Source organism: Ptychodera flava, chromosome 14 (genome assembly GCF_041260155.1).
Source record: "Ptychodera flava strain L36383 chromosome 14, AS_Pfla_20210202, whole genome shotgun sequence".
NCBI lineage: Eukaryota > Metazoa > Hemichordata > Enteropneusta > Ptychoderidae > Ptychodera > Ptychodera flava.
The window spans coordinates 9,002,371-9,016,956 of record NC_091941.1 but is presented as its reverse complement, the minus strand read 5'-3'; the positions used below and the strand labels follow the sequence as shown (position 1 = coordinate 9,016,956).

Sequence of the window (14,586 nt, the reverse complement as noted above, 5' to 3'; positions counted from 1 at the left end):
CGTAGACGGAGAGAAGTGTGGATCCATCCTGTCGTTTGCCAGCACTGCTGTCTGCTCGTCAACGTTGTCTACACCGTCCAGACAGGGGCAAATTAGACAATTAAATGACCATACAGCAGAGCTGCATACTGAAAGGGGTACAGGACGTTCGCCCAAGAAAATTCGTCCATTCGTCTCCTTCGTTGAACATTTTGCTGGGAGATGTTTGTGGGCTTTGACGCCCAGTCGAATAGCCAGCGGCGAGGAAACCGATAAACTGTCGTAACTGCTATAAACAGGCCGCACAGCAAGCTTAAATAAACCATATTACAACTATGCACGAGGTCAAGGGAGTGACCATACGCTAAACCGGAGACATGCTGTACCGTGGTTCCTACTTACATATTACTAAATGTCCCTTGGCTAGGCACTACTGTGTGATGTGTTTTATAAGGTGCAGAGGTAAGAAGTTTAGAGGAAAACAGTTGAAACACTGACTTCCATCTGTTTTGATAGCTATGAACATTAAATATTTGTCTCGGGCGATCTACGATAACCTTTGCTTTTAATGCCTCGTTATTGCTTTGCGCTGCAAACGCGACTGAGGCCTGATACCTCCACTCTGTTTGCATTATGAGTCGTCAATATTTCAATTTTCCAAGTTTCTTTTTCGTTTTTCTTCAAAAGTCTAATTTTTTTTTTTAACTTCTCGAGTTCATCAGTGTGCTTATGGGGATTCGTCAGTCTCTTTCCAGACAGCTGCAATCTAAACAAACCCAGCCATCGGCTACATCCCCGCAGAACATAATCTACATCATCACCGTTAATACTACATCATTTTCTCAGACAAAACGGAGTAACACTATCGTCGCGGACTTTTAGATGCTCTTCAGTTGATGTGGAGGAGAAAAGAAAAAAAATTAAATCTTTCGCAGACAGAACCAAGATGCATTGAGGGAGTCGGAAAGTCCACACACATGTGGTGTTATTTTCAACGTGCTTTGATTCGACGCATCTCCAACTAAATCAAATGGGCCCATAAAAAAACCTGTGGACATACCAAACACACGTGAATCCAACATGAATGTGAAGAGATCGGAACTTTACTGTAGCTGTAGAACAAATGCCTCGTTTTACCTACCAGTGGGAGCTCATTCGAGATTATTGTCTCGTCCTTTTAAAAATGGTTTTCCCTTTTTTAAAGAGCAACATCAGATATAACCAAATAAATGCTACATCAACCACGCCGAACGTTTTAGCCAAATAAAGAATACGATATAATTGTCTTCACAAAGTAAATCAAATTAAAACTTTTACAAAAAACAAGCGATAGGCCCTTCTTTCTTGATTATATATATATTTTTACAGGCAAAATCACAGTGAACACTATCACTGTTCTTTTCTCGGCCATAATATTTGGAATTTGACATTAAAAGCTTGCAAAACAGAAATGTTTTAAACCTTATATATACTGCTACATTTTTGGTTTTTGTTTCCCCTCGCTTTTTCTTCTGGAATCCCATCAGATCATAGTTTTTGTGCAAATTGACAAACGATTAAAACAAAATCCAAACTGTTGAGAAACTTACAGATATTTATGCTAGTCTGTGTGTTCGATAGCGGCTTAAGATACGAATTCTAAAAACAAAAAAACAATACAGCAATAAAACGTATTTGAGCCCACTTTTGATGCATATACATTCTGAATGTCTGAGCATTGGTTGTGCAAAGTTTAACTTGTTCGATCGTGGAGATTCTTGGTGTCCCGGTTTGCAATTGTGTGGCGATGGTCTTTTCATGTAAAAAATCATTTCCACAGTGTCACAACAACGACAAAACGTCCATTAAATAAATATACATGGTTAAAGTCATCTATGGTATCAAAAACAGCAAGTCATAATGAACAACGACTTGGTTACAACATATACATCTATTCTCAGTTCAAAGTCTTCGATCTCGGTCCGCACACGGGGAGTTTTCTCGCTTTCTTTTCATTTTCGCGGAGTCGGTTGAATGGCCGCTCGGACCATCAATCTTGTAAAGGCACTAAAATTAAGGCATCTTTGCGGTTTAGGCACAAGAATAGCTCATTTTCTATGTGTCCCTGTGAGTTGTCCTAAGCGATGGTTGCCTGACGCCGTGCTTGCATAGCTTCAATTGTTGTTCGGCGCACTGGAGACTGCGGTCAACGAATTCCACAAATCTGGTACGGTGAAGGCACATTTCGTACTGTGTTTTTGTCCTCAACGACAACCGCAGCCCTCCACTACCATTTCTTGGTAGTTTTTCAATATAACTTTGTCGTATTCGTCCAAATAAAGCATGCTAATGGGACTGAGTTCTGTGGGAACACAGCAGGCTTGAGGAACTGCAGACGCTTTGACGGAATGGACTAAAGTCTGTACTATGGCATGGTTAGTTGAGTTGAGATGATCTGCCAATGGAAACGGGCACTCACCGTCGCAATAGAAGGCATTGTAGCCAGGTGGTGCAACTATCCAGTCATTCCAACCTACGTCACTGAAATCCACGTACAGTGAACGTCTTCTACAGTTTGGCTTCAATTTTCGACCACCTTTTTTCCTCTCCGAATTTCTCTTGGACCTGGTCGGCCTCTTGCCGTCGTCTGTGTATGTTATCAAAAGTGGGCGCTGTCTTTGCCACTCGCTCGCTGCCAGATCAGACGACCTCCTCAATCGTACATGGTCCTTGTGCGGTGAAATCTGTGAATTTTGAACTTCAGTAAGTTCCACTTCGACACCATGGTTTTCTTCTGGGGAGGCTTTCCATTTGGCCACTGCCGGTCGAATGTCGAAAGATTCCCACGAACTGTTCCGAATATCAACGACTTTACTATCAATTAACCGCTTGATAGATTCGCCTCCCTCGTCGGCTGGCTCCAAGATTTCGTGGACATTAATTCTGTGTAAAAACTGGTATTCAGATGGTCGATCATCAGTATTTGTCATTGGCGAGCTGATGTTAATTCCTTGACAGTAAAGACGTAGTTCGGCGCCAGTGACCACCTCATTATCCGGTATCGTGTCGATTTGAAATCTGTAATGCCTCGAACTCCCCACCCTGGACTCTTCGTAATCTTCTTCGGTTTCTAAAAAAAGGAGTGAAAAAAATATGAGAAAAACACCTTAAAACTTTAGAACAATATGAACATTAGCTCGCATCACGGGACAAATGGGGTCTTTTATGACGGTGGTGGCAACGCCAAGAAGGCGATAATGGTGACTTTTAACGTGGTGACAAGATGCAGTGGAAATGTATTATGAGTCGCTTGAAATGACAATTGAAAATCTTCTTTTCATGTTCACACTATAGAGCAGTAGGGGAGGACAGAGTTTGACACTCACCACGATGGAAAAAGCTCCGTGCTGTGTTGGCCGAGCTCACTGACTTGTCTCTGATATTGAAATTCACTTGGATATCGTCCGGGTTTTTCACCTGCTCAAGGTATAAATCCAGCATGTACTGCGGTATAACGGGATTCTTGCGTGGCCGCGGTCGCGACTTCAAACCAAACATACTGAGGAGGCTGGACTCAAACGCTTGAATGACCTCTTGCTTGCTGCCTTTACCGCCATTGGAAGCTGTCCCCACGGTTAGCTTGCTGTCTTCCCCATCTCCGGACATTCGAGTAGCTGTACTTTCGGCCAATACATACTGGAGTAAGAGAAGTACCAGGGCTAGCCTACCGTGAACCATTATGTCTCTGAAAAAACACGAGAATACCAATGTATGTGAGCACCACTTGGCATGACGGGCTCGAGCTCTTCTATATTTTAATTACGTGGGGTAGCTTGTTTACGTTTTAAATATCTGATAATCGGCCCTGTTGTGACACTTCTAATGAATTGCACATACATTAGCATTAAGTGAACGTTCAACTCATGAATTACTTATTACCAACTTGGCATGTCCGATTCGTCGTCCCACCAAACTTTTCTTGCCCGTCGTGCAGAGCACATGCAGTGAAATATTGAGAAAGAAGGCTGCGTCTGGGCTGGGCGGAGCGGAACGAGACAGGGAGAGTGTCCAGTGGGTTACACCAGATGCCGGGCGTTAAGTGCTGTTCGAGTCATGGTCACACTACGCGTGACTGCAAACGCATAGTACTGATACAAAGCGTTGCTTTAAACTCGCTTGGTTTTTTTTCTGGTAGACGAAAGGACGTAATTTTCGACTTCCTTGTACACTTCAATTTTGTCTTTGAAATTCTTCGACCCATTTTCTAGTAAAAGTAATCTTTCCAATATGTAACATTCATGTGTTTCGCCCGTCGACTTTTACAAGTTTCCGAGCGAGAAATTAGTCTCGATTCGAGCCTTTGAAACAATGTAATGCATCACCTCGACAAAGGCTCCCTTGTTACATTTCCAACGTTGCTCCTCGCTCGCAAGAAAGGACTCGATCGATCTCCTTGAGATTTCTGTCAGCTAATCACCGTAACTAGATTAATTAATTTACACTAACCTCAAGATAATTACATGAACAAACATAGAGTGTTGGTTTTCTCTATTTTGCTGCACCAGCCGTTGTTTTTTATCTCAGTGGGTTTCCTCTTTGATTACTATATTACGGTCCAGGGGAGTTCGCAATTTGTGCAATTTTAATTATTCGAAATTTCTCCTCTGTATTACCCAACGCTCTGGGCAGACATTTTTCCCACTCGAGAGGCTGTCGAGGAGTTCGACGCGGAAAGACGAAACCAAGGTAGCTGGCATTCAAGTAACAGGAAACCGTACAAAAACTGTGAATTCGCCATAATTCAAACGAAACGTTCTCATGCTTGAGGACGGCTCTGGGGACAGGGTTTGAGGTACGATCTCCCGGTAAGTTTGCTTTCCCTGCAGAAGGCAGTGTCGAATACAGCTTAACGCATCGAACGGTCTCACATTGGAAGCTGAGGACCGATACCGTGTAGACTAGGGAAGCTGCGAAATACTCGGTCATGTGAATAACGCTAATAGATATTGTAGGCAAGGATGGAAGGCTTACCAAAACCAATAACTTGAAAAGACCATGTTGTTCTATGCCCTTTCTAAGTTATCCGAGGTCGCTTTTACTGTGTCAGTTGATACGTAGAGAGCCAGGCTACATTTCAAACGCTGCCAACACACGTCTGTAAATCTTTCCTCGAGCTGGAGCAGACCAAAACTGTTAAACTCGTACATATGGAAGATATTTGAACACTTTTCACTTCCGCTAAAACGTCGTATGAAGCTGTGGTTCTTCTGTCGTGAGAGGCGACACCATTAAAACCGGAGAAGCCATGTTATACGCCGGTTCGCGAGTCACTGAGAGTAATTTAAGTCGGGCAAATTGTCGCTCGTGAAGTGTTGAGGTCGCGAGGAGACGCATTACAAGTATACAATGTTTAAACCCACACGGAGAGCACTGGTGTTTATTTTGGGGCTGCTGTTAGGCAAATATACGCCGCTGGAGAACTCGTTCTATCGTCCCATTTGACGTTAATTACGAATAATTAAGAAAGTTTCGAAGTTAACGCGACCATCACGGTATTACTACTTGTAGTTTTATTTTATTTAATTCGTTTCTAATTTAAGGAGTTTCATTCACTGATTAAATATATATATTCATTTTCGGGAATTTTCCTGCAAATTGGTGCTTTTTTAGAATTGTAAAGAAATGGTCGGTGAAAAAACGGTTGACTAATAGTCAGAGATGCATTTTAAAATACAGAAAGGTGGTGGCTGGTATAGTCAACCTATACACTAACCTGGCTGTAGGTATGTTTTGTTCTCAGTACATTAATACTACACAAATCTTGACCACTGAAAGCAGGTTTCACGGCTTCTGGGTACACAGAACCTGCGATAGTTTTGAGAAAAGAAAAACAGTGGCTCTCGAGTTTCTTGCCTGCCAGTGGTTGGGTTACAAATTGAAACGTGGACGTTCAAACAGTCCGGGAAGTCACTGCTGGCTGTATATATATCGCACGTGTACACAGTTGTAGTTGTTCTATCTCAATACTAAAACCATTTAGCGGAGTGTTGATGAAAATTGGTAGGAGATTTCACGACAAGTTTGAAAGGAGAACTAAAGACATCCAATTTCTGCGACAGTAGGAGATTTCGAAATTCGCCCTTATTCCGACATAGTAGGTTTTGTTAGATGTGAAAGCGAGCAAAGAAGAACCCGACATCCTGACGCGGTGCGGACGGAGAATATCCCTTGTAAACATATGGCGGCCTCTTGCCGAGGAATTATGTAAAGTTTTCATTGCAATTAACCCGGATGCAACATTTCTCGAGAAGAGCACAGTTTATTTACATAGAAAATTGGAGCAAATATCAAACGTCGAGATCCACGGTGACCATACCGTAAACTATGACCTACACACACAATTACAGCGGGCAAATTTGGTAGAGTGTGCTCTCAAGGTTGGCCTTAAATTGCCCTCCTATAGGGAATAGCTATTTCAGTCTACCAGGCTGGCTGAACTTCTAGAGTCGTTTGGGTACGATACCCCAGACAACTGTCGCCATCGAGATGCGCTGAAAATTCCCGATGACAGACGGAATACCCGGGTAGGGTTCCCTCATTCGCATTCTGCTGGAAGCCGGCGTCAAGGCAGTTTACACGGAGTGGGCTACCTACTTTGGAGTTCGCAGCGGAGAGAGTAAGTTTACCACTTCAAAAAAACTTTGGCATGGAAAGGAAAAACACATTGCCGATGAACACACGCACCTAATACAAAACCAGTCATCTTCACAAATATATACTCACCTTTCGGAACGCTATGATGGTACAGTTATTGCGATAAATGTTCAAAAAAGAAATTGATAACAATTCGTCTAATGGTCCATGGATAGGGTTTTAAAACAAACCGGTTTCCTTCAAGCACATACAGAGAAGTCAGTTATTCCGATATATTCCGACAAAAATCGACGCAGTTCAAGAGTGACTACAGCGCTTAGGTAATATATGTATCCATGTCTGAGGCAGGGGACCCTGTAATGAAGTATGGTAAAACACGTCACATTACTGCAGTTAAGCTCTATTCTTGTGTGTTGAGCGTCCCAGTTGCCAATCACAAACAGCCGTGGATCAAACGTTCGCAAATGTATTTTCTAACAGCTCCCATTAGTAACCGGACGTTCTACGATACACAGTCAGTCTGCGAGACCGCTGATATCCCCGAGTTAGAGTGGCCCAAAATACGAACGTAGCACTGCAAGCGCAAGCGTCAAATTTGTACCAAAAAAACCTGCACGATCACTGAACCCTGCTCTCTGACCCGCTAAATCATAAGTGTTGTGAACACATTGCTATTGGCTGAATGGTCAGGGGTGGACCATTTGGTATCCTGGGGGGGGGGAATCTGGAAGATTTTCGAAAAAAAAAAGATTCCAAGAGGTTTCCTTGGCAAAAACCATCCATTCAAGGATAAAAGGAAAAATAAAAAGATTTAAGCCATAAAGTAAAAAAAGTAATGCACCTAATATCATTTTGGTCATTACCTTTCATTATCGGCGCGCTCTTTGGGCGCCCCAGTTACATAACATGTTTCATTTTTTCACCAGACCTTATAAACGCGCTATTATGATTAATATTTTAACTCGTACTTTTCCTGTTGTTTTACATTTACCTTGGAGTTTTGCAGTTTGACACTTTCAGTAGTTTTATTTATTTATTGTCGCTGTTTCTCTTCCTTACTCCCGAAAACCTGCTGGAATACTCACTTTGTCCGCATAGTCTGCATTTGATGCCGTTGTTGTTCTGTACAGTTATAGGCTAGGTTTATCACGACTTGTCAAAAGTTTTTGTTGTGCATTAACAGATCCCAACACCAAGACCAAAGATTGAATGTTTCCGGAACTCACGTTGCTTTCAATTTCAAAAAACTTTAAGCACTACATCTGCCATACAGTTAAACTGTTTTAATATGCTTACATATATAATTAATTTTTGTCTTTCAAAGCATGTTACAGGGTTCACCTGTTAGTTTCCAAATAGAAGCTGCATTTCAAGTAAATAGTCAAACCAATTTGAGCACCATGCATGGCTTCAACTTTTGAAACTTTAGAAATCCCAAGCACTTTGTAGCATACATATACAAAATCTGCATAGATTTCTTGGCATTAACAAAGGGTCCTGAAAACAAACTTTCCAGTTTAAGCTGTGGCTTCTAATAGATTGTTTTGCAAATGGGGGTATTCACTTGTCTGTGATGAAATGGCAATGGTTAGAAATAAAATCAGTGTCTAGTACAATTTTGAGTCTTTTTGAAAAGTGCATGAGTAAAACGCTCCAAAATGGCCACCAAATGACTCCATTTTAATTCGGGATTTTCCTAAAAGGCGATAAATTTTCCTATTGCACGCAAAATGGCAACTTGTTTCGAAATCACTTTTAGTCCACAGTACCAACATTATGGTATGCCCGGTTATAATTGCCCCGTTCGCATGTCCTCAAAACATTCGGCCATCAAGTCTGTTAGATCAAGTTGTGATAGGACCTACTTAAAAGTAAGGAGCAACTAGTCTCGCATTTTTTGCCGCTGACTATTCTAATTGACATCAGAGAGGGGGTTGAGACACTGGATAACGTCTCGAATACCACGTACGGCCGCGACGTGTTCTATTCTCAAGGAAAACCACATGTACTGGGGAAACTTCATGGAAATCAAGGTTCGTTTTACGATTTCAAAATGATCAATGATCATTGAATAATCGAAAAACACCGTGAGGTTCGTTTCCAAAAACAAACCTCCAGTCCTAACCGAATTATTAGTAGGTCAAGTTGTTCAGCCAAGTCATTGGAGTGAAAATAACTTAATCTGGGAGTGCGCCCTCGCGATATGCACTCCCACAATGCTTTGCGCTGTCGAGTGAGAATGGTGGTAGTGAGGAGACATTCTGCTACATTTGCATGCGTTAGCATCAACAGTTCGGAGAAGAATCAAAGTAGTGTTTATCTTTGGATAAGGCAAAGCGCGATATGATGGGAAGTAGGAAGCATTGATTGGTGGTGACGCTACCGTTGCTTACACACAACAGACAACACTCACTGAAAAGTAATACTATCACACAATGCGAGGGTTTGCTTTCTTTCCCTCCGACTCTGACAGTTGATTGAGCATGCGTGCGCTCTCCGCCCGCGGTAATGGTCCCCTCTTCTTTTCTGTATAGCTTTTTGAAAAAAACAATAAATGGGTAGATTAAAATGACATTAAATCACAGTCATTGCACAAACGTTGCAGAATGTACCGAGCCTGGATGTGGAAACGAAAAATGGCTTGCCAGTGACGTCACAGTGGGGGGAGGGCATCTACACGTATACACCGACACCCCAAGTATTTCTGCATCAACTCTAACAAAAACTTTAATAACCTCTTCCACGTTTTTCTCGTTAAACTCGTGTACAGTCGGATGGTCCTGATTCCAAGGCGCTCACTTATGCGCCGAGCGCTCCCAAATGTGTAAAAGAGACCACCAATCATTCCATGGCTGGCGAAGAAAGTAATAATTTTCCTCTGAAATTGCATGCATCTGTGCGAGTCAGGTGGGTCTTACGTCGGGATATTTAATTTTTAACAGTTGACAACAGAGGAGATGAATAGTTATCTAATGGAAATAAATTTTCTCTTCTGCATGTGTGGGATATTCAGTTTCAAAGCTTATATTCCACAGGCCGTACTATTTTATGGCAATGTCACTGACATCAAATACTTCCTGTATAATCGGTTAAAAGAAATCCCTAAACTCCGGGAGGACGGTTTTATTTTAAACTGGGAATTAAAACTTGGAGGACCCCCATTTTTTTTAACCGGGAGGTATTTGGCGTTGAATAAGGGGACACCCAATGCCTCGGAGGAACGGTGGGGGAATGTTGTTGCCAGAGGCATTCTCTAGGCACTCTGACTAATTTTATTGTGTGTTAAAGACACATGGACTATTGCAGTGACAACTCTGCTAAATTGGATGTGACAGAGACAATTACAGTCGGCTTTCGTAAATGGAATACTTCTGGTTTACTAATGCTCGTATGAGAACGCCAGGTGGGATCGGAATGCCTGGTAACCATAGTCAGTCATTACTGCTCGGCTCCGTCGATAACACTCATGAAAACTTTTCATGAGAACTTGCGAGATTTTTTTATGACGTTCGTGCCGGAAAAGTTTTGGTTTTTTCCACGACGATGAAGGATCGGAAAAGTACGATTACCGATTCTGAGATTCAGATATGATGGTCCTGCCACTTTCACAATGATGGCAAGATTATTACCTAATGGGAACAACAGTTCATTAACATCAACAGTTTGTATGAAGAAACCTTCAGGGTCAGGATGTGCGTGTTGTCATGTTAAGGATCATTTTGACACGTCAACGTGGGAACAGAGAACACACTTCTAGTCCTTCATAAATCACATTTAATGTGTGTTTGTGTTTATCATTAAACATCTTGTACTTTGATCCCCCTAAGAAAATATTACAAACTTTTAAAATATCATTTAGAGAAAGGGAGCTCGACCACATGGTGAGGCACTTTCATCTGCAGGATGTTGAAAATTAATCACAAGGAGGCATTTGAATAATACTGACTGTGACTAGAGGTTGTGTTTAACCCCACATCAAGCAGTATCAATTTACACCCCCGATTTCCGTATCCGAATTCCACGGTCGGACCAGGATAATCCGATCGATCAAAACCGCAATGTTTATGAGTTGTTTTAAGAAGAGGCCAGCGATGGGAAGTTACAAATCCCAATTCAGGGATTTTTGGGGGGCGCATCTAGCAAAACACAACTCGCAATGTCGTCCGTGAGACTTTCATATGAAATTAAATTAGCAACCATGACCTGGTCAAATCAGCCCCCTCCTTTTACGCATCATGATCACTACCAATCCACTGATGCAAATTAGTTTTATTGCTCGAGGGAAATTACAGTTGTTTTCTGTAATTTAATTAGTTAATTGCAGATAATTAACACCGTGATATATGGGTTTCCGTTTCAGCATCATTATTGGCGAAAACAAACCAACCATTACCGGGACTACTTTATGAATCTGGATTCAATTTTGAATAATGGCCGTAGAATTTATGCAAAGTACTTGATGACATATATCAGTTCTGTACTAAAATTATTTCTAGGTTTTGAGTGGGTGTGGTGTAATGGTCTCTTTCTCTGATTGGATTAAAACGCCATTATCTGTAACACTTTGTTGTGTCTTTATGATTATTTGATTATTTAAGTTTTGTTTATAGAATTAAGTTGTTTCTTGTTCTTTCAAGTCTGTACCGTGTGGTATGTCTAATGTCATATCGAACAAGAATCCATGTGTCAACAAAATTGGTGCATATAAACATGTATTGTGTTCGATACCTAGTATTTGGACTTACTTGAGTAGAAGAAGAAAACAATATACCTTTTTTCTAGAGCAAACAAACCGAAAAATATAAAAGAAAATTCGCTAGGTATTGTTTATTTTGACTCTAAGCTCTTTGAAACTATCTTTATACTTAGAAATTGCTATTTCTTAAGTATAATTTTCGTTATCTGAATGCGGTGAGACGATTTAGCGAACTGTCCGCCTGAATTTAATCCAGGCTTTTTAAGTGGTCGTTGTGATCAGTCGTTTTTGTAGCCTGTGGAAATCGATGTATTTTTGTAATAACATAATTATATTATGTGAACCATTGATCATTACCTTACGGAGTTATTCACAATTTCTCTCGGTTTAAAGTTCGGTTTCGGGAATTTCCTGATTTTGGTTTCAAAAACTGGCGACGAATTATTCCTTGAAATTATAATTCTTGAGAATATCATTTCCTGCACAATTTCTGTCTTCAAAACAGTGCCATGAGTCTTAAAAAGTTCAGGCAGTCTGACACCTTTGTCATCTTATCTATTGCAGGCAACAGCACATACTACATCTCCTCGCAGAACATAAAGCGCAACACCCTTGTCGCTATTAAATATAGGTCCCAGACTATGTCAGCCCTCTAGTTGATTCACGGTCACGTAGCAGAATCAATTTCGGCCAATAATTCTTCCGCTTCCATAGAGGTATTGATTTCGTCCAATTTCTCTTTTAAGTCCAAAGAGATATACCTTCAGCGACAAATTGTCTGAAACGTCATGGACAGAACAACGACAGGGACAGAAGAGGCAGACAAGCCGTTCACATATACATCGAGTGTCCGTGATTGTAGGGACCAACATGTTTTGCACTGAAGAGTTAGTGCTTGAATAAAGAGCCTTTGTGCCCTCAGTGACTAATTTAGAGGGCGCGTGTTCGAGAGGCACACGTGAAGGGGATCCTCCTGTAAGCTTTACAGTATCGTTTATGATAAAAATGCAGTTTTAATTTTTTTTCGCAACTGAAAAGAGGTCACAACAAATGCCCTTATAAATTGAACACATATTAAAATGAGATGAATAATGTGGAGTTAAGTCTGACTACCACCGGATCAATAATCTTTTATACGTCAGGGGACACAGCTTCCAGAAAACTCGGTAAATATTAATGTAGGGAATGGAGGGAATTATCAATCATGAAACCATTCAACCGTAACGCAGACAGATGAAAACTAGCAATAAATTATTTTTGCAATTTTCTTTGACATAAATATTTATTACTTTGTTTCGCAGAAAACTATCAGTCGGATGTTGTTCAATTCGAGCTGCATTCGGAAGTTGAGTCGCCCGGTTGAAGATGGCTTCGTTCAACGAACCGAGTTCCAAAGCATTATTGCATGGTATTGTCGTTTAAAGTTTAGAAACACACAGACACGCATAACACAAAACATTGCACTGATACACAAGTGCATGAATCTAAGCCGAGGGCAAGGTTGAAGCGAGAATTAAATTTAAAAGTAATTCGACGTTGTACCGACAAGCTAAGATGATTAAATGAGAAAGTTCTTTTTATACCTATAATTGTTTTCCCTACAATTTTATCTTAGTATAATATAACAAAAAACAACATAACGTTTCCTTCTGTACGAGAAATACATGATCGTACAACCGTCATTATATTGTGTATAATGGTATGATTTGGGAAACGTACCGACCTGGCGCCATTACAGAACTGAAGCTATTCTTGCATTTCCTGATACTGAGGTATAGCCAAGTTAGAGCGATTTGTCACCCTCATTCGACGATTTAAGTGTTGTTTATGTGTTTTAGGCGAAACGTTCATTTCCCGGATCTGAGCCGTCTCGGTATACATGTACCATTATCTAGCATGACAACTTTTAATCTTCACTGTTAAGGTGTAGATGGAATAATTTGCTTTAGATAAAGCTGATAAAAGAATTGCCCATTTAATCCCTCCTTTTTGAAAGACGTGTGAAAGTTACTGGGTATTAATTAACCTGTGATAAAGCCTTGTAGGTTCAAACGATGTGAGATAGAAACGAGCAAGAAACGACGAAAAGTGCCAGCGTCATTCTCTGAATATAAATTAATAGGTAGCGTGCATTCCTTGTATTGTGTGGTCTTGTCTCGTCAATAAATGCCAGTGTTCACCTTTGACAATAATTTTAAAGCGAATTTACATTCTCATCAATCTTTAAATTGTACATTAACGCTGCCCGTCTTGTGTCAGCGTGCACTTTCAACCACCGAAATTAGGGGAAAAAAATGACAGTCAATGCAAAATTTGCCTCAAATGTTAATGTGACGTTTCACGGAAGGGGTGGAGCGTTAAAATGTCTGCATGAGCAAGTTCTTTATTCGTCGAACATTTGCTGATAACTGGAGAAATTTTACAAACTGATATCGATAAGTGATCATCATATACGATCGAATTTACCACCGTTTGATCCATGGTTGAGGTGTTCCCCCGTAAAGTAATCAACTTCAGCTCAGCTCAATAACGAACGAATTTCCATGATTGTCAAATCTGAACGTTAGCTCGGACGCAACCAGTTACTGTCTGGTACAATCAAAATTATGATTACATGTTTGATCTTCAAAGAAGACTATCAGCAACAGGCTAATAGCAATAGGCTGTGTCCTCACAACTCCTTATAAGTGCAGTGTGAACTGTCAGCTCCACACGGACCACATACCAAGACCATATGCATAGTTTTGGCTTTTTGGATTTCAGTGACAATTCAGAAGAGAGTATTCTGATTTATTCTGGGTACCATTCGATAGGTAGGATGATTCATGTCTCGCAAAGGACATGCTATTTTATTTTTATAATTGACAAAATGTGTCTTGAACTTTGTGTTTTCTGATTTGGATGAGAAAAAAACTCTAGAGGTTCAGTTACAAAGTGTAAAATTTTGCCAGTCACATGGGGGTTGCCACGGTCTGAAAAGGTCGCTAAGACCGTCCACTCGATTTTGAACCGAGGGCGTCAAACTGTGCCATTGGCTACTGGCCTGTAATTATACCATCAAATCCATTTCACTACTTTGATCAAAACGAAATTGTCCCCTTGTAAGTTGACTTTGACCAATTAGCTTCCACTTGAAGATTTTTCAAGATGTATGAGGTGAAAAGTGCCTGGACACGGTCAGTCTTTTAAATAACTGGCCTTGCCTTTCAGATCGGATTAGTCTTGAAACAGTATTCAGATTTGCTTCAAACACTGCTTCGGAGAACAGAGGACAGAAG

The 14,586-nt window shown here is 40.8% G+C and overlaps 1 protein-coding gene across 7 annotated transcripts in view; it reads right to left on the bottom strand.

The window, feature by feature from the left end:
• Positions 1–1,060: 1,060 nt before the first annotated feature.
• Positions 1,061–14,586, bottom strand: part of LOC139149227 (bone morphogenetic protein 2-A-like) — a 30,634-nt gene continuing 17,108 nt past the window's right edge. For 3 of the 7 annotated variants that reach the window (XM_070720833.1, XM_070720830.1, XM_070720827.1), the window contains exons 2-3: positions 3,345–3,703; positions 1,061–3,088 (exon numbers count right to left, since the gene is read on the bottom strand). In XM_070720833.1, the coding sequence (XP_070576934.1) occupies positions 2,223–3,088; positions 3,345–3,696 (1,218 nt within the window). In that variant the 5' untranslated portion in view covers positions 3,697–3,703 and the 3' untranslated portion in view covers positions 1,061–2,222. Of the gene's footprint in view, positions 3,089–3,344; positions 3,704–3,897; positions 4,220–4,340; positions 4,360–4,989; positions 6,193–6,741; positions 7,307–14,586 lie in introns of those variants that run through there. The other 4 variants (XM_070720828.1, XM_070720829.1, XM_070720832.1 and 1 more) reach the window with 4 other exon arrangements.